This window comes from Staurois parvus, unplaced genomic scaffold, assembly GCF_062004578.1.
Source record: "Staurois parvus isolate SC_StPar_1 unplaced genomic scaffold, SC_StPar_1.0 ptg001021l, whole genome shotgun sequence".
Lineage (NCBI taxonomy): Eukaryota > Metazoa > Chordata > Amphibia > Anura > Ranidae > Staurois > Staurois parvus.
In genome coordinates, this window is record NW_028318817.1 from 156,868 (window position 1) to 184,046 (window position 27,179).

Sequence of the window (27,179 nt, forward strand, 5' to 3'; positions counted from 1 at the left end):
TCACCTTCTCACCAAGCTGCTTGGCTATAGTTTGGTAGCCCAGTCCAGCCTTGTGTAGGTCTACAATCTTGTCCCTGACATCCTTGGACAGCTCTTTGGTCTTTGCCATGGTGGGGAGTTTGGAATCTGATGGTTTGATTGCTTCTGTGGACAGGTGTCTTTTATACAGGTAACACAATGAGATTAGCAGCACTCCCTTTAAGAGACTGCTTCTAATCTCAGCTTGTTCCCTGTATGAAAGACACCTGGGAGCCAGAAATCCTGCTGAATGATAGGAGATCAAATACTTATTTCCCTCATGAACATGTGTGATGGGAGTCACTTTGGGTGGGGGGCCCATTGGACCCAGCTTACTTTGGAGAGGTGAGCAGACCCCTGTCTCAGCTCCCCATATCCCTAATATGTGTAAGTCACCCTGTGCCTGTTAGGGGTACAGGGTGATCTGTCCTAATATTGGGGTGGGGGGTTGTGGATTATTTAATGCCATGTGGTTGCATCCCATTGTTCTATTGTGTGTCTTGCTTGGGAGCAAACTATTATGGGATGTATGTGTTTACCTCTATTGGCTTGGTGGGGGGTGTTTCCAGAAGCCCTCCCTCCTGATGGGACTGTCTGTTGGTGTGTCTCTTGTTACTAAATGTAGATTGCCCCGCCCTGTGTCATTATGCAGGGAGGGGGGTTGTTCCCTTGAATGTATATATCTTGTATCTGTGTTAAAATAAAGTAGTCTATTTCCTGGTTTACTTCAAGTCTGGTGTCGTCTAGTCTTGTGTGGTCAGCTGTGGTGTCTGTGGTCGGTGTTCGGTCGGGGAAGCGGGAGTCTAACGGAAGTGCAGTCTGGGGTCGGTTCCGTTACAACATGCAAATCAGTCATCATTTGTTACCCATACATTTCTGCTGAATTTTTTGTTGCTACTCTGTGTCTCAGTGGTACAATACACCGAACATTCGATTTTTAGACCGATCATTTCTTTGTGAGGGGCAAACATTCAAAATCAACAGGGGAGCAAATACGCATTTCCTTCGCTGTAAATGAGGACTTGTATATTCCATAAATGCATAATAAATAAAAAAACTCATTTTCTTCAAATTATAATATGCATGGTGTGTACTTTGCCCACTTCTACAGTACAGAATCACATGTATTAACCGCATACAGTCATCAGAATGCAATATTTTTTATATAGTGGGCCTTTAAGACACCCGCGGGTCAACATCAAAGTCTGTTGGGTCCCAGGAAGTTTGTCCTTTTCTGGAAAGGTGCACCCCAATAAGTGCAATGGGTAGAATAATCTGTAGAGATCTGCAGTACAAAGCACTTGTCCCTGGGTTAGTAGTAGTGAGCACCAGTGGCGTCCCGAGGCAGGAGCGCACCGACCGCACGGGGTGATACCGGACCCGCTCCATGAAAAGGTAAGTTGTAAAGAAAGCCGACGATCCCCGCAGGATGGATCAGATCTGCGGATTGAGTATAATGGATCGCAGTCCGATCCATTATGCTCAATCTGCAGATCCGATCCATTTTGCAGGGATCGTCGGAGGGGGTGTCACCAAGTGTTATCGCACCGGGTGACACCAACCCTAGGGACGCCTCTGGTGAGCACCTAGCTATTTGTCCACATTAGGCTCCATTCACCAAGCTACATTGCCTGCGTTGTGTGATGCAATCGCTGCTCTTTCCAGCTCTCGTTGGCTCTCACTACTAAACACAAATCAGCATTTTGGCAAATAGCAATTGTAATCGCTCGATGAACTCCTCTTCTTTCCGATACAGTTTTACATTTTTTTTTCTTTTTTTAGTCTTCCAAAGACTGAACAAGATGGCGGTCTTTTTCCTTCAGAATGTTGTAGAATATTAACTCTGCTCCCTTTGATTTGACCATGGCTAGCAAAGCTTCACATTTTTCTATTTGCAGGTTGTGATTTTTAATGGACTCCTCCTCGTGGTCGGTAATAACTTCTTTTTCAATAAGAGACACCAATATAGGCGGAAGAAGTCCCAATCTATTGCAGAGATTTTCATGGTTTTGTTTCAGAAAAGCCTTTGCTTTTTCTAGAAATAAATTTGTACACAGATTACAACATTACAAGGACTCGTCTATGAATTTCTAGTTGTAGGTGCAAGACATAAACAGGTCCCAAAGCACTAGATATAGTACAGATACAGTACGGGGGGGGGGGATTAGAATCTATTTTATTTGCCCCCTAAGTGATAACGGGTGACACCAGGAAAAAAAAGGAAAAAAAAAACATGGATAGAGGATCGAATCCTTCCCCTCTTTCTGGAAAAAGGTGACTCCTGTCACCAGGACAAGGAACCAGGAATCTGGAAAAAAAAAGCTCCCCAATGAGAATGCAGATTATGGGTTGAAGGAAATAAAATTCCTCAGTTCCCCCATCAACACAGTCAGCATTAATGGGTGAATCCCTCCCACTGCATTCCTGTATTCTGACAGCTTCCAGCAGGGATTGTATGAAAAAAAAAAGAAAAAGAAAAAGGGAGGCTGGATGTACTGTAGTCGATCAATAGATTTACTTCAGTACAAGCAGCTTGACCATAGGTGGATAGAAATTCTACTATTTCCTGCCAGGGGCGGACTGACAACTCATGGGGCCCCTGTGTCCTTGCCCAAACTCAAAAAAGCCTATGAAAAAGGTACCAGGGGCATCTTATGGGGCCCCATACTGACCCCAGGCCTTCGGGCAGTGCCCGAATTTCCAAATGGTCAGTCCGCCCATGGTTCCTGCTGAACCGGCCAAATTTCGATCCGTCTATGGCCAGCTTAAGTCTTGGTAAGCATTAAACCCATGCCAGCTTAGTGGAAGGAAAGGTGAAGAGAATACCCCTTCTCAGGGGCGGACTGACCATTTGGAAACTCGGGCACTGCCCGAGGGCCCGGGGTCAGTAGGGGGCCCCATGAGATGCCCCTGGTACCTTTTTCATAGGCTTTTTTGAGTTTGGGCAAGGACACAGGGGCCCCATGATCCCCTATTGCCCGGGGGCCCCATGAGTTGTCAGTCCGCCCCTGTCCCTTCTTAGATGTCACATTGGAAGATTTTCTGTCTCTTCTAGTGGGAAATCTTGAATACCCCTTCACTTTTTTTTTTTCTTGGTGACAATGGTCATCAAGAAAAATAGAGGGGTGCATGTTCCCAGTGGGGGCGCAGACAGCAATACCAACCTGACAACCCTTCACTACTCCGTCCAAGACGAAAAATGTTTTTCCGTACACTTTAGGACTTTACAAAATGAAACTTACCGTCCTCCGATGGAGAGCTGCTAGTTGAAGGAGTGTCATTCATTACTTGTGGATTTTCTAAAATTTAAAGAAAAATTTTTTTTTTTTTATTTTGACAGAATGGTGAAATGACAACTTACAATGTTTTCTTCTCTACATGTCATTATCTATCTGTCAAAGTTTACAGACACGAGATGGTAGCTGCCATGTAGTAGAATGAAGGGAATAACCCACTTATTAACCCTCTCCTCTTGTTCTGGTGACAAACCTAACATTTTGGATTGCCCCTCTTTTTCTCAGTGACAATGGTTGCCAGGAAAAAATAGAGGAGTGAATCAATGACAACCATAACAGACAGCAATAATAACTTGGCAGAGGGTTTAACCCTTCAATGCTTTGTCCAAAAAAAAAAGTTTTGCCTTTTCTTGGATAAGATTTTACCAAATGCAACATACCTGAATCAGATGAAGAACTGCAAGCTGATGGAGTCCCCGTCAATCCAAATAGATCATCTAAAAATGTATAAAAAATTATATTTTTAATGTGACAGAACAGTAAATATCTGCTGACAATGCTCTCTTCTCTATGTGTAATATCTATCTATCTGCAATGTGAAGCTGTCTGTACACAACTGAACACCCAAACTATTGCTCTCTGAAAGATTTGTATACAAACATGAAGATCAGTATTAGTTGAACGTGTATATTTTGTGTCTACAGCAGCCTTTCTCAACCTTTCTAACCCTACAGAACACTCAAAATAATTTTCAGGTTCTCTGGGAACCCCCCACCAAAACTGATTGTACCTACAGCACCTGGTAAAATGAGTGTGATCAATAAGTTGAAGAAGGTTTTAAATAAAAGAATAAGTGATCTGGTGGACCTAGCATATCTGACAAAGAGGGATGCTAATTTTGTTACAAACCCCCACAAAATTATTCTCAATAATATCCTTGAAATAAATTATAACAGAAAAGAAAGGCAGACAGTAAAAATTGTGGTGACTTCTCATATTGGAAGTCAATGTAGAAATGACCCATTACATTGGTGGTTAGTGGAAAATTGCCCCCCTTGCATTGATGGTCAGCGTAGACAGCAATCCACCATTGTTCTTTGTTCATGAAACTCCTAGTACCCTCAGGAGGATCCCTAGGGTTCCATAGAACCCCAGTTGAGAAACAGTGGCCTACAGAGAGGAGAGGTGTGTGACGGGAGTCACATTGGGGGGGGGGGGGCATGGAACCCAGCTCACTTTGGAGAGGTGGGGAGAACCCTGTCTCAGCTCCCCATATCCCTCTTATGTGTAAGTCACCCTGTGCCTGTTAGGGGTACAGGGTGATCTGTTCTAATATTGTGTAGACATGTCTAGGAGATAGGTGGGGTGGGAGTTGAGAATTGTTTAATGCCATGAACCCTGAAAACCCATCTCTTCAGGGAATCCTACCCTGCCCTCAGCTAATTGCCGATCTCCCCCACTCTTCCTACCACTCCATCCCCCACAGCTATTTCCTCCTGTACCACTATCCACTCCCTCCTAGATTGTAAGCTCCAAGGAGCAGGGCCCTCGAACCCCTCGTGTATTGAATCGTATTGTTACTGTACTGTCTCGTGTACTGTCTCCCATTATAATGTACAGCGCTGAGCAAACTGTTGGCACTATATAAATACTGTATAATAATAATATATAATAATAATGTGGTTTCATCCCATTGTTCTATTGTGTGTCTGGCTTGGGAGCAAACTATTATGGGATGAATGTGTTTATGTGTATTGGCTTGGTGGGGGGTGTCTCCAGCAGCCCTCCCTCCTGATGGGACTGTCTGTTGGTGTGTCTCTTGTTACTAAATGTAGATTGCCCCGCCCTGTGTCATTATGCAGGGAGGGGGGGTTGTTCCCTTGAGTGTATATATCTTGTATCTGTGTTAAAATAAAGTAGTCTATTTCCTGGTTTACTTCAAGACTGGTGTCGTCTAGTCTTGTATGGTCGGCTGTGGTGTCTGTGGTCGGTGTTCGGATGGGGAAGCGGGAGTCTAACAGAAGTACCCAAGCTCAGTCTGGGGTCGGTTCCGTTATAAGGTGGAATGGGCCAGCACCAAAATGTCTCAGAGGGAAAAAAAAATGACAGGGTGTCTGACCGGATTCTAGGAAGTCTGACTTTTGCATGCAAACCACCGTAGGTAGTGTACTGCAGAGGGGCCCCCAGTCTCATTTCTTTTCAAACCTAATGCCACAGGAATCATGGCCTCCATACATTGTACTGATGATGGCCAATATACTAAAAAAAAAAGTGTAAGCAGGAATAAATAGCTCTATAATATTAATAAACATGTCTGGGATATATTTCATTAGTTCTACATTCACAGTTAGAGGCATTTAACATGCAGTTCCACTATCATATCATTTTGTTATAGTTCTTGCTGTAATCAATGTAATAGGTAGTCTTACCTTCATCCAACACACAGCTCCAGATATCTTCTTTTTCGCCCTTTTCAGAGATATGCAGGTTTACTGAAGTACAATTTTCAGGTACACGTACTGTAGCATACGGATAATGTTCTGTGAATGAGCACAGGCAGTGCAGTTCCTGAAATTATGAGGATGTTCAATTTATACTGTACATAATACAATGATAGATAATAGATGTCATACATGAGTCCTACAAGCAGCAAAAAAAAATATTATCCCTGATTAAAACTGCCCTGCTGCTGGACAATGTTACATTGCTTTATGTGGTCTTTTCATTCTTGTAAAGCCCCAGCCTGTGCTTTTTGTCTCTAGTAAATTTGGGCCTAGACTTGCTCATTAAAATGATCCTGCTTCAGGCCAGTTTTACACTGCCGTGTTGTTTGCCATCTCTTAATTCTTGTAACCTTCACACGTTTTCTCTAGTACACTGCAATTAATTCTCAATCGTTAAAATTGCCCTGCTGCTGGCCAATTTTACACTGTGGTGTCATCCAATTCTTTAAAGCGGAGTTCCGCTCACCCTCTCAAAAAATAAAAGTCAGCATCTACAAAAACTGTAGCTGCTGAATTTTAAAAAATAGTCACTTACCTGTCCCTCGGTCCCGTGGTGTGTGTCCCACAGACCGTTTCACTGGCTGTCCTGTATTCCTGGAGGTCGGCATCTTCAGTGTGGGCACCCGGCTGTGACAGCTTGCGGCTTCACAGCCGGGTACCCACTGCACATGCGCGAGAAGCGCTGCACTTCATGAATGGTCCTGTAGTCTTCTGGGACCTGTCATGTGTCCCAAAAGATTACAGGGAGGGAGGACACCTTCCGTTTCCGATCACCTAGACGATCGCCTGTCACATTCGGGTACCCACTCCCCCCCGCCCCCTAAAGGTGCCAATCTTTAATGGGGAGCGAGGGAGCAGTCCTTAAAGCGAAACTTCCCCTTTTGGGTGGAGCTCCGCTTTAAGAGTTTGATAGAAATTGGTCAGCAGCAGGATAGTTTTGCACCAATAAGAACAGGGAACTACAGGCCTGTTTCTATCAACCCCGGTTCACATATAAGCGGCCGTGCGGACCACGTTTTGCGCGGGTACGAGAGCCCATTCATTTGAATGGACTCCCGTGCCCCGTGACACGCAGAGAAGTCCCTGCACTTCTTCTGAAAATGCATCCCGCACAGGAACCTCGGTGCGGGCGGCGTGAAATCTCTGTGCGGGTGGATTTTCGTGTGGATCTGCAGTGGCACCACCCGCACAGATGTGAACCTAGCCTCAAAGTGGATCTATTACGGTTTGACAAAAGAGCATGTGTCACTGCTAAATCTACCTGAGAAAAAAAAACTATTTTAAAACTGAAATCAGATTGGGCTGCTGCTTTACTGACGTCAAGATAATGTAAAAGTAAAAAAAAAGCCACGTCCAAATGAGTGCGTGATATCTACGAGTCTGTTCCTGAACCTCGTACTGTTCCGGGACACCATGTGCAGTTTTAAAGCATACCCCAAGCAGATTGTTTAAAGGATTTTTATATGTTTAATGTTTCCCTTGAAGCCCCTTCGCTTCGCTGTAGGCAGTGGTGTCCCGAGGCAGGTGTGGGGGGTGCGCACCGCACCAGGTGACACCGACCGCACAGGGTGACACCAGACCAGCTCACCAAAAAGGTAAGTTGTAAAGGAAGCCAATGATCCCCGCAGGATGGATCCAATCCATCCTGCAGGGATCGTCGGCTTTCTTTACAACTTACCTTTTCATGGAGCGGGTCCGGTGTCACCCCGTATAGGTTGAATGCCGACGATCCCCGCAGGATGGATCGGATCTGTGGATTGGGGAGGACAATGGATCGGACTTCGATCTATTATGCTCAATCCGCAGATCCGAACCATCCTGCGGGGATCGTCGGCATTCAACCTATATGGGGTGACACCGGACCCGCTCCATGAAAAGGTAAGTTGTAAAGAAAGCCGACGATCCCCGCAGAATGGATCAGATCTGCGGATTGGGGAGCATAATGGATCGGAGTCCGATCCTTTTATGCTCAATCCACAGATCCGATCCATTCTGCGGGGATTGTCGGAGGGGGTGTCACCAAGTGTTATCGCACCGGGTGACACCAACCCTAGGGACGCCCCTGGCTGTAGGGTAGTTTTTTTGTCTTGGTACATGTCCCCCAGGCAGTGCCCAGCTTCCAATGCTTTTTTTTGACAGTAGTTTCTCTATTAGCCCTGGCCAGAACATACAAACTAGATTCTCCTCCCATAGACTTCAATGGCATTCACCTCTAGTGTTGGGTATGCTGAATTTCGACCAAAGTTTTGAACAATTAATATATTGTTTATACATATTTGAATCCACACTGGTTAGCATTTTACCTCGTTTTCTATTGTTACTCCTTCTGATGCTCTTATAGTGTATGTGATGTATTTTTTAACAAACTTGATAAATGAAGATTTGTCAATCGACCGAAATCCCAATTGAGTCTTCTTTTTCTCTATAACCTGGTTGAAAGTACAAGAATTATTTATCAATTGATGAAAGCGTAGTCTTATAGTGAAATCTAATTATTATCCCTTAAAGAAGCTTAAAGTTGCTTGGTAGAATTATGTCCGCATCCAAAAAAAAAGGTCATAGACAGTTCTCTCTATAAATCTGGATTACAATACACAAGAAACAGACAGCACTGCTATAGGACATACACGGACAGAGGATCCCTCTGGTGTCACATTAGTTATACATTATTTATTCTTCATATGTTAAACAAAATGAACTCCAGAAATCAAATAATTAAATGGGCCAAAAAATTGTGAAAAAATTACAACTTCAAAAAACTCGCCATGCCTCTTACAAAATCTCTCAGACTGCCGACAAAGAGATCATTTGAGGGGATTTGTACTGTTGTGGAATTTTAGGATCTCAAGAAATGGCCTAAATTTATGAAGAAAGATAATTTGTTTAAACATTTTATAACAGAAACTAAGAAAAAACAGAACTTCCCGCAAAAGAGGAAGTTCAGCTTTTCCTCCTCCTCCTCCCTCCCTCCGATCCCATATTTGGAATGTTTAATGTTTTGGGGTTTTTTGGTGGGAGAGCAGGTTCCTGATCGCCTAGGTCAGTGGTGGGCAACCTTTTTTTTCAACTGAGCCAAATCTCGCCAAAACCACGATTGAAATTTATTTTGAGAGCCACATTTTTAAAACTGAAAATACATCCCCCATATAGTAATTCATCCCCCATAGTAATTCATCCCCCATAGTAATTCATCCCCCATATAGTAATTCATCCCCCATAGTAATTCATCCCCCATAGTAATTCATCCCCCACAGTAATTCATCCCCCATAGTAATTCATCCCCCACAGTAATTCATCCCCCATATAGTAATTCATCCCCCATAGTAATTCATCCCCCATAGTAATTCATCCCCCATATAGTAATTCATCCCCCATAGTAATTAATCCCCCATATAGTAATTCATCCCCCATATAGTAATTCATCCCCCATAGTAATTCATCCCCCATAGTAATTCATCCCCCCTATAGTAATTCATCCCCCATATAGTAATTCATCCCCCATAGTAATTCATCCCCCATATAGTAATTCATCCCCCACAGTAATTCATCCCCCCTATAGTAATTCATTCCCCATATTGTGTCAATTCACTTACCTTTGCTCCGCGCGTTCCTCTCGCCGTGTTCCCGCGCCGTTTCGGTCTTCAGGGCGGACTGTGAGAGGAGAGGAGTTTGTCACGCTGCCCCGCCTACATCCTGACAGCCAATGTTTGCCACGCTCCGCGGGCCGGATTAAAAGGTCCGCCGAGCCGTATACGGCCCGCGGGCCGTAGTTTGCCCATTGCTGGGCTAGCTGCAGAGTCCTGACTTTTGGGGCGGCCGCCCGAGAGGAGGGAGGGGAGCGGGCGCCCGGCACACAGAAGAGCCGCATTAAAGTGTGTAAAGAGCCGCATGTGGCTCGCGAGCCACGGCTTGCCGACCACTGGCCTAGGTGATTGGAGCAGAAGTTCAGCCCCCCCCCCCCCCGCAACCTCTTGGGACATGTCCAAGGTCCCAGGAGAGTGTGGGACCATTCACAGAGTGCAGTGTGGCTTGTGCACACACAGTGGGCGGCCAGCTATGAAGCCGCACGTTCTGCTGCCCACAATTAAGATGCCAACGCCTGGACACGAAGGATATCGATGGATCCTGGGACAGGTAAATGTGTCTTTTTTTAAAGTTCAGCAGCTACAGTGTTTGTAGTTATTTGTTACATTTGTAGACGCTATAACTGTCACGTAAACTAATTAATTTACATGTATTGGGATTTAAAAAACAAAACAAAAACCACATGTAGCAGAATACATTTTGGCCTACATTTATGATGAAATTTGATTAAAATTTTTTTATTGGATATGTTTTATAGAAAAAAAGTCAAAAATATTGTTTTTTTTTTCAAAATAATTGGATTTTTTTGTTTAGAGCGCAAAAAATAAAAAACACAGAGGTGATCAAATACCGCCGAAGGAAAGCTCTATTTGTGGGAAAAAAGGACATGCATTTCATTTGGGTGCAGCGTTGCATGACCGCGCAATTGTCAGTTAAAGTAGCACAGCGCCGTATGGCAAAAAAAGGCCTGGTCAGGAAGGAGGGGGGAAATCCTCCAAAGGGCAAAGGGTTAAACTACTCTGAAGGCTGGCCTGTAACACAAAGGTTTCTGTGTAAGCTCAGCACCATGCTGTGCTCCTCATCCAATAATGAACATGTGATTTGGCCAAGGAGTAGACCCACTGAAATTGATGTTGCATTTCATTTTGTAGAGGGCTTACCTTTATCACTTCAGGTTTAGACATGGGCGCCAAGTAGACATGAATCAAGAAACCCGTTGTAACTTTTTTGCAGTAGATAAGAACTGTTCCTCGGGATTGAGCTTGCTTCCTTTTACGCGTTTTGGAATTTTCTATAAGGACTCCAACTGACGTACAAGTAGGGTCTTCGAGGACAACATGGGAGGATTCCACTTTACACGGTGATACCACGTTGTACCTTCCATCTTCAAAAAGGGCACATTTGAGGAACGGCTTCTCTATTTCAAACTCTGTGCATGATTGAGGAATGAGCGTAAATCAACTTTATTACATCATTCATCGATGCAGATATAATTATCAGGAGTAAAAAAAGATTAAATTGTATGTTAACCCAATATTTCGTATTTCTGATACATGTTTGTGGTGTCATGTACTTAAAAGTATCCTGTTCTCTTTGTGCTGCTTCCTTTGTGTGAAATACCTGGTGATGCTGCCAGCCCCGCCTTCTTTCCTATTTCAAACCGACCACACTAGGCATGGAAGCTCATCCACCCCAGCATGGTCCATTTTACTCTTTTTCATTCTGCTTGAGAGAACAGCCTGCCAATACTCCAGTGGTACAACTTATGCTGACACTCCCTCTGTAGAGTTCTTCACAGGGAAGATCAGTGTGCTGCTGTTTCTCTGCCTCAGTGAGAGTTCAGTTTGAAAGTTTGGGGGTTAAACTACCTAAGGGAGTTCTCCTTCTAGTTGTCCATTTGTTTTTTTTTTGTATCTTAGGCTTCTCCTGGAAATGGTAGCATAACCCACTTTTATCTGGCTGAGCTTCAATCACCACTGTATCTCTCAGTGAAAAGAATATTTATGACAAAAACATTTAATATTTATCATTTGTGTTGCACCAAACAATCGTTTCAGACAATGAACGATTAAAAAGATTAGACTAAGTAGTCAGTCACATGAAAATTCAAGATGTGACAGCGATAAGTCTTGGACTCCTTTTCAGGCAAAAAAATGCAATACAACTAGAATATTCACGTGCAGAGAAAAGTAAGTTTGCAAAATAGGATAAATAGAGCAAAATGTTAAATTCTGTATTGAAGTGATAAAGTTGTAAAACATTTGACAGGAAGTGGATGAATGTGGGGGCACCCATGGGCAGCCATGGCAGTAGGTCAAAGGCTCTGTCACTGCAAGTAACTTGTCTATAATGTTTTCCAAACTGTAATTGTAACTTACCATTTGGACACAAGGGATGAGGTAGGTACAGTGCTGATGTTTCATGAGGTGCTGATAGATTTATCTTGAACAGAGGGCTCACAGTCTCATATTTTTTTTTGTCACTATCAGGCAGAAGATTACCCCAATTTCTATCCATTGAATATTCAATGACCAGTGGAGAGTTCACCAAGAATTTAATTTTGTTCTTGCTGCACTGGAACTGACCAGCAGATTTCATCTCTAACCTAGAGAAAGAAAAATGATGTGAAACATTGGTTCAGCCCCTCAACCTCTTTGTATCTTCATTAAAGTGTTACTAAACCCCGGACCCCGCATTCACTATATCCGCTCTCCCTGGACCCCGCATTCACTATATCTGCTCTCCCCGGACCCCGCATTCCCTATATCCGCTCTCCCCGGACCCTGCATTCACTATATCCGCTCTCCCCGGACCCCGCATTCACTATATCTGGTCTCCCCGGACCCCGCATTCCCTATATCCGCTCTCTCCGGACTCTGCATTCACTATATCCACTCTCCCCGGACCCCGCATTCACTATATCTGGTCTCCCCGGACCCCGCATTCACAATATCCGCTCTCCCCGGACCCCGCATTCACTATATCTGGTCTCCCCGGACCCTGCATTCACTATATCCGGTCTCCCCGGACCCCGCATTCACTATATCCGCTCTCCCCGGACCCAGCATTCACTATATCTGGTCTCTCCGGACCCAGCATTCACTATATCCGCTCTCCCCGGACCCAGCATTCACTATATCCGCTCTCCCCGGACCCCTCATTCACTATATCCGCTCTCCCCGGACCCCGCATTCACCATATCCGCTCTCCCCGGACCCCACATTCACTATATCCACTCTCCCCGGACCCCGCATTCACTATATCCGCTCTCCCCGGACCCTGCATTCACTATATCCGCTCTCCCCGGACCCCGCATTCACTATATCCGGTCTCCCCGGACCCTGCATTCACTATATCTGGTCTCCCCGGACCCTGCATTCACTATATCCACTCTCCCCGGACCCCGCATTCACTATATCCGCTCTCCCCGGACCCCGCATTCACTATATCCACTCTACATGGAGATCATATCCCCCCTTATGTATTATACATGGAGATCATATCCCTCTTATGTATTATACATGGAGATCATATCCCCCCCTTATGTATTATACATGGAGATCATATCCCCCCTTATGTATTATACATGGTGATCATATCCCCCCTTATGTATTATACATGGAGATCATATCCCCCCCTTATGTATTATACATGGAGTTCATATCCCCCTTATGTATTATACATGGAGATCATATCCCCCTTATGTATTATACATGGAGATCATATCCCCCCTTATGTATTATACATGGAGATCATATCCCCCCCTTATGTATTATACATGGAGTTCATATCCCCCTTATGTATTATACATGGAGATCATATCCCCCCTTATGTATTATACATGGAGATCATATCCCCCCTTATGTATTATACATGGAGATCATATCCCCCCCCTATGTATTATACATGGAGATCATATCCCCCTTATGTATTATACATGGTGATCATATCCCCCCTTATGTATTATACATGGTGATCATATCCCCCCTTATGTATTATACATGGAGATCATATCCCCCCTTATGTATTATACATGGTGATCATATCCCCCCTTATGTATTATACATGGACATCCTATCCCCCCTTATGTATTATACATGGAGATCATATCCCCCTTTATGTATTATACATGGAGATCATATCCCCCTTATGTATTATACATGGAGATCATATCCCCCTTATGTATTATACATGGTGATCATATCCCCCCTTATGTATTATACATGGAGATCATATCCCCCCCTTATGTATTATACATGGAGATCATATCCCCCCTTATGTATTATACATGGTGATCATATCCCCCCTTATGTATTATACATGGAGATCATATCCCCCCCTTATGTATTATACATGGAGTTCATATCCCCCTTATGTATTATACATGGAGATCATATCCCCCTTATGTATTATACATGGAGATCATATCCCCCCTTATGTATTATACATGGAGATCATATCCCCCCTTATGTATTATACATGGAGTTCATATCCCCCTTATGTATTATACATGGAGATCATATCCCCCCTTATGTATTATACATGGAGATCATATCCCCCCCTTATGTATTATACATGGAGATCATATCCCCCCTTATGTATTATACATGGAGATCATATCCCCCCCTTATGTATTATACATGGAGATCATATCCCCCTTATGTATTATACATGGTGATCATATCCCCCCTTATGTATTATACATGGTGATCATATCCCCCCTTATGTATTATACATGGAGATCATATCCCCCCTTATGTATTATACATGGTGATCATATCCCCCCTTATGTATTATACATGGACATCCTATCCCCCCTTATGTATTATACATGGAGATCATATCCCCCTTTATGTATTATACATGGAGATCATATCCCCCTTATGTATTATACATGGAGATCATATCCCCCTTATGTATTATACATGGTGATCATATCCCCCCTTATGTATTATATATGGAGATCATATCCCCCCTTATGTATTATACATGGAGATCATATCCCCCCTTATGTATTATACATGGTGATCATATCCCCCCTTATGTATTATATATGGAGATCATATCCCCCCTTATGTATTATACATGGAGATCATATCCCCCCTTATGTATTATACATTTAGATCATATCCCCCTTATGTATTATACATGGAGATCATATCCCCCTTATGTATTATACATGGAGATCATATCCCCCCTTATGTATTATACATGGAGATCATATCTCCCCTTATGTATTATACATGGAGATCATATCCCCCCTTATGTATTATACATGGAGATCATATCCCCCTTATGTATTATACATGGAGATCATATCCCCCCTTATGTATTATACATGGAGATCATATCCCCCCTTATGTATTATACATGGAGATCATATCCCCCCTTATGTATTATACATGGAGATCATATCCCCCCTTATGTATTATACATGGAGATCATATCCCCCCTTATGTATTATACATGGAGATCATATCCCCCCTTATGTATTATACATGGAGATCATTAGCCTTACCTGTAAGTCTCTCCAGTTATGACAGGGTCCATTTTCACTACAGTAGAAACTTGATGCTACAGGTAAGGGAGAAAAGAAAAATGCATATTACCACCAAGAAAAGTCATTTAACTGAAATGTTAGTCAAATTTTTGATGGTAAACCTTAAAGCATAAGTGAAGATAAAATCAAAAACAGAAAAGAGTTCAGTGGTTATAAAATTGTAATGTATTTCACAGAGCGCAGTGGCCAGGAGTATGTAACATCCAGCTTAGAGTAAAGAGACTGTCAGTCAACTACACTCTGCTCTGCCCCTCCGGCGCTTACTGGAGAGCTGGGTTGTGGAGGGGGGGAAGGAGTGGCTGGCTCTGGCTCTCCGTAGCATGCGGGGAGGCTGAGCCAGCTGCCGCTCAGGCATCTGAGTGGATCCCGACATTAAAGTCGGGATCCTTCCAGAGTCTGCAAGGGAGAATGTCACCAACACATAGATGATCACCAATATGGGTCCAAAAGTTTTAATAAACGATCACATAGTTAAAGCAAGTCAACGTTTTGGAGTCTCGCAGGACCCCTTCATCAGGCATCAGGTGATGTCACATGCCTGATGAAGGGGTACTATGAGACTTTTGGACCCATATTGGTGATCCTCTGTGTGCTGGTGATATTCTCCCTTGCTTATTCTGTTCAGTTCCAGCCAAAGGTCGCTGCAGCGCCCACTTATACACACAGCCATTTTTATCGCCGGAACGTGTGCAGTTGGATTGTACACTTGCCTTCCAGAGTCTGGACCCGCTGAGTAAGGTCAACCAACAGTGCAGTTTAGCCCGCTGTTGGCAGAATATGGGTCACAGGAGTGCAGAACTAAGCGCACTCCTGTGACCCACAAAATAGCTTTGGCTCTACTTCAGCTTTATTGTTATACAGTATATTTGATAAGAAGTTGTCCTCTTCTTAACCTCTTTTCGTTGTCTGCATGCAAATGTGCGGCCTCCCGGCACCTGGGCCTTGACGCTGAGCGGCCGCACAGTTGCATGCAATTAAGAAAAACATATGTACTGAGAGCACGTTGCCCGGAGTGCTCCCAGCACACATGACCGGTACTCACGGAAAGGTCCCGATTTCCTCTCTCGATCGGGACCTTTCCCAACCATGTGACCGCCGTGACAGCAAATCACGGCGGTCACATGACCCTAAAGCCCCGCCCCGCCTCTTGGCTTCTGAAACCCTTAAAGGGCCAGGAGGCACCAGCGCCAAGGGGTTAAAAGCTGTGCTCTTTCCTGGAGTGTCATGCACAAAAGGATATTTAATGGAAGCTATAAACCACAGTGCAACCAAAGCTATATACAGTTGCATTGTGCCACTACTACATTACAGTGAATTGCAATGTGGTGGGCTACAATGATTGTGCTGAGGTTTATGTGTGGCTGGAAGACATTTGCAGTAATTAAAAACATATTTTCTGAGTACAGGTACTTTGACATATTTGTACCATATATAAAGCACGTAGGCACAGGTACTATTCAATGATGCCACTTTAAACCCCTGTCATTGCCAGCGCAGTGTGTCGCCATGGCTTACTATGCATGGTGCATCATTGTTTTCCTTTGAGTGCCCAGATTCCACAGATTTTTCAAAATCCTAGCAAGCCCCCCCCTTTGTAGCACACATTTGACAGTGTCAGCTTTGGGTGGGCAATGCCATGGAGCTCAGGGTTTGTCTGAGACATGTAAGAAAAAGATTTCAATATTTGTAAATCTGACAACCTGGTCTGGTCTTGGGAGGATGTACTCACATGTTTTAGCTACATTCAAAAAAATAAAGAAATATTTACAAGTGTAGAGATGTGCTGGTTGCTTTAAATTTTAAACAGCAGTTGCAAAGCATTTTTTTTTCTTTTCCCTCATGAGTGACAGACAGGAAAAGCAGGACTGTGCTATGATTGGTGGTTGCTACAGCTGAGAAGGATCCACCCATAGCAGCACTGTTGCAGCTGAACTTATGATTGGCTGTGGAGGAAAGGAGAGAGAAAAAGGAAGAAGAAGCACATGTGGGAAAGGAGACATTTTCAGGGGACCTCATGGAGCAAGGGCTCCTGGTGTAAAGTCACAGAGTCTCACTCTCTGTGCTGCTAGAGCCCATGGGCTGGTCTGGGAGTGTGTAGCAGAGAAATTGTTGCAGGAGGACAGTGTGCAAACTAAGGATTGTCCTGCCTGACACTCAGGATTACAGCCACTCAAGTGCACGTGTCTCTCAAAGTCTGGAGCTGCTGAAAGAGAGAGGATTTCTACTACTGTCTAATGCTATCTAGAGGACAATCCAGAAACAATGAGTACTCTGTGATGAAAGGGGATTTTGATATTGCTGCATTTGCTGTTCATCTCTGGAGAATGGTCATGAGAAAGCCTGCTCTCTAATTCTCAGAGTGACACAGATCTTGGAAAGCCCAAGCTGCTCAGAATTAGCTATTCCTGCTGCTGATTGATGAGAGAACTCTGTCTCTGTATATTACTGGTTTGTCTCCTCAAGATTTGAGCTGTGGCTGAAGAGTGTGTTTAGGTCCAAGTCCCCACAGAAGCTTGCTGCTCTGAATATACTGAGCAAGTGTCAGTATATCAGGATTTTTCCTGTATGGTAAAGATGTTGCTGAAGTGTTGTGTTTTTCTATTGCAATGTTCACTGGAAGGTTCTGCTTAAAGGAGACTGTGCTATCCTGCTATCGCTGGATTACAAATACTCTCCCATGCAGAGAGTGAGCGTGTTTCTATTGATTAAAGGGCCCCAATGTTGAGAGACTTTAGGTTTCATCCCACTGGCCAGGGTTAGGTAGAATATTTATGCTCTAGATCAGGGGTGGGCAAACTTTTTGACTTGAGGGCCGCAATGGGTTCATATATTGGACCCGGGGGCCGGACCAAGAGTAGATGAATGATGTGTATGTGTCATCCATAGTAAGTATAGTAATATTCCCCCATAGTAAGCATAGTAATTAATCCCCCATATAGTAATTCATCCCCCATAGTAATTCATCCCCCATATAGTAATTCATCCCCCATAGTAATTCATCCCCCATATAGTAATCCATCCCCCATAGTAATTCATCCCCCATATAGTAATTCATCCCCCATATAGTAATTAATCCCCCATATAGTAATTCATCCCCCATATAGTAATTCATCCCCCACATAGTAATTCATCCCCCATATAGTAATTCATCCCCCATAGTAATTCATCCCCCATAGTAATTCAACCCCCATATAGTAATTCATCCCCCATAGTAATTCATCCCCCATATAGTAATTCATCCCCCATATAGTAATTCATCCCCCATATAGTAATTCATCCCCCATATAGTAATTCATCCCCCACATAGTAATTCAATCCCCCATAGTAATTCATCCCCCATATAGTAATTCATCCCCCATAGTAATTCATCCCCCATATAGTAATTCATCCCCCATAGTAATTCATCCCCCATAGTAATTCATCCCCCCTATAGTAATTCATCCCCCACATAGTAATTCATCCCCCATATAGTAATTCATCCCCCATATAGTAATTAATCCCCCATAGTAATTCATCCCCCATATAGTAATTCATCCCCCATAGTAATTCATCCCCCACATAGTAATTCATCCCCCATAGTAATTCATCCCCCATAGTAATTCATCCCCCATATAGTAATTCATCCCCCATATAGTAATTCATTCCCCATATTAATTCATTCCCCATATTAAGTCCCCAAGTCCCCCCTGTGTCTATTCACTTACCTTTGCTCCGCGCGTTCCTCTCGCCGTATTCCCGCGCCGTTCCGGTGTAGCATGAAAATCTGTCTCCTATGAGGATCTGTCCCCCTCGACGTATCTGCGCATGTGCCAGTTTCAGGCATTAGCAGCCGATCGGCGATCTCCGGCACATGCGCAGATACGTCGAGGGGGACAGATCCTCATAGGAGACAGACTTTCATGCTACACCGGTCTTCAGGGCGGACTGTGAGAGGAGCCTAGCTCCGCGGGCCGGATTAAAAGGTCCGCCGGGCCGTATACGGCCCGCGGGCCGTAGTTTGCCCATTGCTGCTCTAGATAGTACTGCTATAGCAAATGTCAATAAACTGCTAAATCTCATTAACAGTTATTGTTTCATGTGTCAATGTCACCCTAGTCAGTGTGATACTAGTCAGTTTTTGGAGTCTTTGGCAAGTGAAGAGTGATTCCTTACTAACTGTGTTATGCAAAGCGGTATCTGTACTTGTGTACATTACCTGTATTAAATCAGCTAGTTCTTTTTCAGGGTTTGTCTTCTTCAATAAAACCCATAAAAAATATTCTCAGAGAGTCGGAGTGTTCTGGGTATAATCGGAGGTGTCACCAGACTCAGGTGGGAGCTGAACATATATATCTAGCCAAGTAACACACAAGGGTGTGCTACACAAGGATTCCATTGACTCTATTACCTTAGGTGCGGCATCCTTTACATCTGTCCGGTCTGTGTGTCCGCTACAAGATTTATCCTCGAAAATGTCATCTTGAAGAGAAAAATTGACAAACGTTTTCATTCAAGTGTTTTTTTTTTTATACCAGATAGCGTTAATTAAAACAAAATAAGAACTATTACAGTTTGTATGCAATTCTCAGTAAAGGAATATCAAACAGCACATGGAACACAAGAAGGGTACACTGCACTCTTTGTAGCCCACCACACTGCAATTCACTGTGATGTAGTAGTGGCACGATGCAACTGTATATAGCATTGGTTGCATTGTGGTGTATAACAGTCGTAACTATCTCACCCTGAAATCACCGTCACTTGTCCCTATCTACTCCAACTCCAACATACACTAACAAGGGGGTGGCGGGAAAGAAGACTTCTACAGGGAAGAGGCAAGCGCAATAAAAAAATGGATGTGGTATACTTGGACAGAGGGGTGGCTGTGGATGTGATATACTTGGATTTTGCAAAAGCATTTGACACAGTTCTCCACATGGCTAATGTGTAAGGTAAAGTCTATAGGTTTGAAAAAAATCTGTATGTAAATGGATAGAAAACTGGCTAAAAGATCGTATTCAGAGAGTAGTGGTTAATGATTCATACTCTGAATGGTCTAGGGGTGTCAGTAGGGTACCCCAAGGTTCAGTGTTATTAGTGGGGTATACATAAAGGGGGATATGATCACCATCTATAATACATAAGGGGGGATATGATCACCATCTATAATACATAAGGGGGGATATGATCTCCATGTATAATACATAAGGGGGGATATGATCACCATCTATAATACATAAGGGGGGATATGATCTCCATGTATAATACATAAGGGGGGGATATGATCTCCATGTATAATACATAAGGGGGGATATGATCTCCATGTATAATACATAAGGGGGGATATGATCTCCATGTATAATACATAAGGGGGGATATGATCTCCATGTATAATACATAAGGGGGATATGATCTCCATGTATAATACATAAGGGGGGGATATGATCTCCATGTATAATACATAAGGAGGGATATGATCTCCATGTATAATACATAAGAGGGATATGATCTCCATGTATAATACATAAGGGGGGATATGATCTCCATGTATAATACATAAGGGGGGATATGATCTTCATGTATAATACATAAGGGGGGATATGATCACCATGTATAATACATAAGGAGGGATATGATCTCCATGTATAATACATAAGGGGGGATATGATCACCATGTATAATACATAAGGGGGGCTATGATCTCCATGTATAATACATAAGGGGGGGATATGATCTCCATGTATAATACATAAGGAGGGATATGATCTCCATGTATAATACATAAGGGGGGATATGATCTCCATGTATAATACATAAGGGGGGATATGATCTCCATGTATAATACATAAGGGGGATATGATCTCCATGTATAATACATAAGGGGGGGATATGATCTCTATGTATAATACATTAGGGGGGGTATGATCTCCATGTATAATACATAAGGGGGGATATGATCTCCATGTATAATACATAAGGGGGATATGATCTCCATGTATAATACATAAGGGGGGGATATGATCTCTATGTATAATACATTAGGGGGGGTATGATCTCCATGTATAATACATAAGGGGGGATACGATCTCCATGTATAATACATAAGGGGGGATATGATCTCCATGTATAATACATAAGGGGGATATGATCTCCATGTATAATACATAAGGGGGGATATGATCTCCATGTATAATACATAAGGGGGGATATGATCTCCATGTATAATACATAAGGGGGGATATGATCTCCATGTATAATACATAAGGGGGGGATATGATCTCTATGTATAATACATAAGGGGGGGATATGATCACCACATATAATACATCAGTGATTCATATAGTGAACTCGGTGTAGAGCTATTCACCCTGAGGTCATCACAGAGGACAAGGGGGCACTCTTTATGTCTGAAGGAGAAAAGATTTAATCTCTAAATACAGAAAGGCTTCTTCACAGTAAGAGCTGTGAAAATGTGGAATAGACTCCCTCAAGAGTTGGTTGTGACCAGCTCAGTGCATTGCTGTAGGAAAGTCCTGGATTCTTTCTTGGATACACAGAATATAACTGGATATAACATTTATAGGGAAAGTTGATCCAGGGAATATCCGATTGCCTCTCGGGGGATCAGGAAGGATTTTTCTGTTCTCTGCAGGGGCAAATTGGATCGTGCTTTGCTGGTTTTTTTTACGTTCCTCTGGATCAACTGTGGGTGTAGGATTTTAACTTTTTTTTTTTTTTTGTTTTTATGGTTGAACTGGATGGACTTTTGTCTTTTTTCAGCCAGACTAACTATGTAACTATGCAGCAGCAAACAAGCCCATGACTTCACCAATCAGACGCACTGTGAACAGGCAAAGTTAGGGTGGAACACTGCACTGGGCTAAACTCAAATCTTGCCCCCATTCATGTAGTCTCGGGGCTCACTGACATCTACACAATGGAGGCTCTTACAAGTAAAACATAAGCATAAAATATGTTAAATTTGCATTTTGCTGTTAAATGGTCAGTGACGGGTCTTTTAAAGGTGAGGCTCTTTTTTTCTAATGCTAGCCATACTATGATAAAAAAAAAATATATATATACAACATCTAACTGATTCCTCCACCCATGCTATACAGCACATATGGAAGAACCTGTCGTTTTGCTGGCCAAGCTGTCAAACTACCCAAATAGTAGCTGGATCTGACTGGATGCAGTTACTGTTTGGCCAACAATTTTCTGCCTAGTTCCTTTGATTTTTCAGTCTAGGGATGTCAGGCGGGAGGTGACCACTAAGCAAATTTTGGTAGGTACCGGCCGAAATTTACATAGTGTATGGCCAGCTTTAGCCGCTGCACACTGATCTTCCTCAGGCTTCCATTCTGAAAGCAAAACATCAGAACAGTTAATATTTTCCTTACCAGTTTGGGAGGTATCTGATTCCCGGTTTTGTAGGACACGCAAAGGGTCATCCATGTTGCAAAGCTCTTCAATGGACTGTATCTTCATGGACAGTTGCTGGTCCTCTTCCTTCCACTCATTCATTGGTGTTGAGGTGGTTTGTACCTCCTGGTGGCAAGAGGTGTGCATTTGTATCTGCTGATTGAGATGCTTAATCCGGCCACTGACCTGAGCAGACTTTTCCTTCTCCTTGCTCTCCTGTATGTTCAGCTTTCTGATCTTTTCCCTCGTTTCCTTTCTCTTGGAGACCAAATTCTCCCGAACTTTTTGCATTTTCTCTTTCTTCTTCTTAGAAGCCTCTTCCAGTGACTCCACGCTGTGACCTTTGTGGTCCCCAAACGCTAAGCAGTCAGGACAGATGCACGTACCGTCCACCGCACAATAGTAATCCAGGAGTTTGTTGTGTACACGGCATTTTCTGTTTTCCAGAGAAGTAGGATCGATTAATGTGTGCGTCTTGTGTTCTGCGAGGTGTTCGGCACACACGGGTCCTACACATTGCAGGCATGTTTTAACAGCCGATGATGAGCAGCGCATACAAAGCACCGCAGAGTTTTCCCGCGTAAACTTACTCTCGCTGAGCTCTCTGTTCTCTTGTAGAGACGGTCGAGAAGTAAACCTTTTCCCGCACGTGGGACATGTATAAAATCCAGCTTCATCCTGATCCTTCAGCTCTTTCTCTATACAGCCCCGGCAGAAGTTGTGTCCACATCTCAGAATGACGGGATCCGTAAACGTTTTTTCGCAGAGAGAGCAGCTTAGCTCGGGGATCAGCTCTGCAGAGGCCATGGGGAGGAACTAGAAAGTGGCGGGAAAATCTGTGCATTCGTCATTAACTCTTTTGACAACAGTTCAGTCGTGAAGCACTTCCGTAATCGTAGGTTGGTGTGTAATCCCTAAAATATTGAATTTCTATTAATAAAGGGGGGGAGGACTCATGAGCTGCCAAAGATATAACAACGAAGAAGCTGCTGACACCTAACTGGACTAGAATGGATGAAACAGAAGTAGATCTGGGGGTGCAGCGCTGAAACCATGTGATAACGGACATAAAAAATGAAATAAAGAACTCGATATTAAATGGGCGAATACATGAATGATATCAATGAATATATCGGTGTACAGCGGTGCAGCCCAAAAACATGCCATCAGGAATGCGACTAAATATACCGGATTTTTCACTCCATAAGACACACTTTTTTCCTTCCAAAAAAGGGGGAAAATGTCAGTGCGCCTTATGGAGCGAATATGGAGCGGCCGGTCCGGTATTTCCGCCGTGGCCACCGTGTCAGAATACACAGTCTCCAGTCATCTCCTGTACTGTGTCCGCAGTCTCTGGTCATCTCCTGTACTGTCCGCAGTCTCTGGTCATCTCCTGTACTGTGTCCGCAGTCTCTGGTCATCTCCTGTACTATGTCCGCAGTCTCTGGTCATCTCCTGTACTGTGTCTGCAGTCTCTGGTCATCTCCTGTACCATGTCTGCAGTCTCTGGTCATCTCCTGTACTGTGTCTGCAGTCTCTGGTCATCCCCTGTACTATGTCCGCAGTCTCTGGTCATCTCCTGTACTATGTCCGCAGTCTCTGGTCATCTCCTGTACTGTCCGCAGTCTCTGGTCATCTCCTGTACTGTCCGCAGTCTCTGGTCATCTCCTGTACTGTGTCCGCAGTCTCTGGTCATCTCCTGTACTGTGTCTGCAGCCTCTGGTCATCTCCTGTACTATGTCCGCAGTCTCTGGTCATCTCCTGTACTATGTCCGCAGTCTCTGGTCATCTCCTGTACTGTGTCCGCAGTCTCTGGTCATCTCCTGTACTATGTCCGCAGTCTCTGGTCATCTCCTGTACTGTGTCCGCAGTCTCTGGTCATCTCCTGTACTGTGTCCGCAGTCTCTGGTCATCTCCTGTACTGTGTCCGCAGTCTTTGGTCATCTCCTGTACTGTGTCTGCAGTCTCTGGTCATCTCCTGTACTGTCCGCAGTCTCTGGTCATCTCCTGTACTGTGTCCGCAGTCTCTGGTCATCTCTTGTACTGTGTCTGCAGTCTCTGGTCATCTCCTGTACTATGTCCACAGTCTCTGGTCATCTCCTGTACTGTGTCCGCAGTCTCTGGTCATCTCCTATACTGTGTCCGCAGTCTCTGGTCATTTCCTGTACTGTGTCTGCAGTCTCTGGTCATCTCCTGTACTGTGTCTGCAGTCTCTGGTCATGTCCTGTACTGTGTCTGCAGTCTCTGGTCATCTTCTGTACCGTGTCCGCAGTCTCTGGTCATCTCCTGTACTGTGTCCGCAGTCTCTGGTCATCTCCTGTACTGTCCGCAGTCTCTGGTCATCTCCTGTACTATGTCCGCAGTCTCTGGTCATCTCCTGTACTGTGTCCGCAGTCTCTGGTCATCTCCTGTACTGTGTCTGCAGCCTCTGGTCATCTCCTGTACTATGTCCGCAGTCTCTGGTCATCTCTTGTACTGTGTCTGCAGTCTCTGGTCATCTCCTGTACTGTCCGCAGTCTCTGGTCATCTCCTGTACTGTGTCCGCAGTCTCTGGTCATCTCCTGTACTGTGTCCGCAGTCTCTGGTCATCTCTTGTACTGTGTCTGCAGTCTCTGGTCATCTCCTGTACTGTGTCTGCAGTCTCTGGTCATCTCCTGTACTGTGTCCGCAGTCTCTGGTCATCTCCTGTACTGTGTCTGCAGTCTCTGGTCATCTCCTGTACTGTCCGCAGTCTCTGGTCATCTCCTGTACTATGTCCGCAGTCTCTGGTCATCTCCTGTACTGTGTCCGCAGTCTCTGGTCATCTCCTGTACTGTGTCCGCAGTCTCTGGTCATCTCCTGTACTGTGTCTGCAGTCTCTGGTCATCTCCTGTACTGTGTCCGCGGTCTCTGGTCATCTCCTGTACTGTGTCTGCAGTCTCTGGTCATCTCCTGTACTGTGTCTGCGGTCTCTAGTCATCTCCTGTACTGTGTCCGCAGTCTCTGGTCATCTCCTGTACTGTGTCCGCAGTCTCTGGTCATCTCCTGTACTGTGTCTGCAGTCTCTGGTCATCTCCTGTACTGTGTCCGCGGTCTCTGGTCATCTCCTGTACTGTGTCTGCAGTCTCTGGTCATCTCCTGTACTATGTCCGCAGTCTCTGGTCATCTCCTGTACTGTGTCCGCAGTCTCTGGTCATCTCCTGTACTGTGTCCGCAGTCTCTGGTCATCTCCTGTACTGTGTCTGCAGTCTCTGGTCATCTCCTGTACTGTGTCCGCAGTCTCTGGTCATCTCCTGTACTATGTCCGCAGTATCTGGTCATCTCCTGTACCGTGTCCGCAGTCTCTAGTCATCTCCTGTACCATGTCCGCAGTCTCCGGTCATCCCCCGTACTGTGTCCGCAGTCTCTGGTCATCTCCTGTACTATGTCCGCAGTCTCTGGTCATCTCCTGTACCATGTCCGCAGTCTCTGGTCATCTCCTGTACCGTGTCTGCAGTCTCTGGTCATCTCCTGTACCATGTCCGCAGTCTCTGGTCATCTCCTGTACCGTGTCTGCAGTCTCTGGTCATCTCCTGTACTATGTCCGCAGTCTCTGGTCATCTCCTGTACTGTGTCCGCAGTCTCTAGTCATCTCCTGTACTGTCCGCAGTCTCTGGTCATCTCCTGTACTGTGTCCGCAGTCTCTGGTCATCTCCTGTACTGTGTCCGCGGTCTCTGGTCATCTCCTGTACTGTGTCTGCAGCCTCTGGTCATCTCCTGTACTATGTCCGCAGTCTCTGGTCATCTCCTGTACTATGTCCGCAGTATCTGGTCATCTCCTGTACCGTGTCCGCAGTCTCTAGTCATCTCCTGTACCATGTCCGCAGTCTCCGGTCATCCCCCGTACTGTGTCCGCAATCTCTGGTCATCTCCTGTACTATGTCCGCAGTCTCTGGTCATCTCCTGTACTGTGTCTGCAGTCTCTGGTCATCTCCTGTACCATGTCCGCAGTCTCTGGTCATCTCCTGTACCGTGTCTGCAGTCTCTGGTCATCTCCTGTACTATGTCCGCAGTCTCTGGTCATCTCCTGTACTGTGTCCGCAGTCTCTGGTCATCTCCTGTACTGTCCGCAGTCTCTGGTCATCTCCTGTACTGTGTCCGCAGTCTCTGGTCATCTCCTGTACTGTGTCTGCAGCCTCTGGTCATCTCCTGTACTATGTCCGCAGTCTCTGGTCATCTCCTGTACTGTGTCTGCAGTCTCTGGTCATCTCCTGTACTATGTCCGCAGTCTCTGGTCATCTCCTGTACTGTGTCCGCAGTCTCTGGTCATCTCCTGTACTGTGTCTGCAGCCTCTGGTCATCTCCTGTACTATGTCCGCAGTCTCTGGTCATCTCCTGTACTGTGTCTGCAGTCTTTGGTCATCTCCTGTACTGTGTCTGCAGTCTCTGGTCATCTCCTGTACTGTCCGCAGTCTCTGGTCATCTCCTGTACTGTGTCCGCAGTCTCTGGTCATCTCTTGTACTGTGTCTGCAGTCTCTGGTCATCTCCTGTACTATGTCCACAGTCTCTGGTCATCTCCTGTACTGTGTCCGCAGTCTCTGGTCATCTCCTATACTGTGTCCGCAGTCTCTGGTCATTTCCTGTACTGTGTCCGCAGTCTCTGGTCATCTCCTGTACTGTGTCTGCAGTCTCTGGTCATGTCCTGTACTGTGTCTGCAGTCTCTGGTCATCTCCTGTACCGTGTCCGCAGTCTCTGGTCATCTCCTGTACTGTGTCCGCAGTCTCTGGTCATCTCCTGTACTGTCCGCAGTCTCTGGTCATCTCCTGTACTATGTCCGCAGTCTCTGGTCATCTCCTGTACTGTGTCCGCAGTCTCTGGTCATCTCCTGTACTGTGTCTGCAGCCTCTGGTCATCT

At 44.7% G+C, this 27,179-nt stretch overlaps 1 protein-coding gene across 1 annotated transcript; it reads right to left on the bottom strand.

The window, feature by feature from the left end:
* Window positions 1-1,476: 1,476 nt before the first annotated feature.
* On the bottom strand, window positions 1,477-23,111 carry LOC149441159 (caspase recruitment domain-containing protein 8-like). The gene is made up of 10 exons (XM_089657681.1): window positions 22,283-23,111; window positions 19,291-19,361; window positions 14,862-14,917; window positions 11,722-11,948; window positions 10,504-10,772; window positions 8,062-8,187; window positions 5,684-5,822; window positions 3,695-3,751; window positions 3,261-3,317; window positions 1,477-2,053 (listed from the first exon to the last, which is right to left on the bottom strand). Exons 1-10 carry the CDS (start codon window positions 23,109-23,111, stop codon window positions 1,797-1,799), a joined length of 2,088 nt encoding a protein of 695 aa, XP_089513807.1. The 3' UTR covers window positions 1,477-1,796.
* Window positions 23,112-27,179: the final 4,068 nt, after the last annotated feature.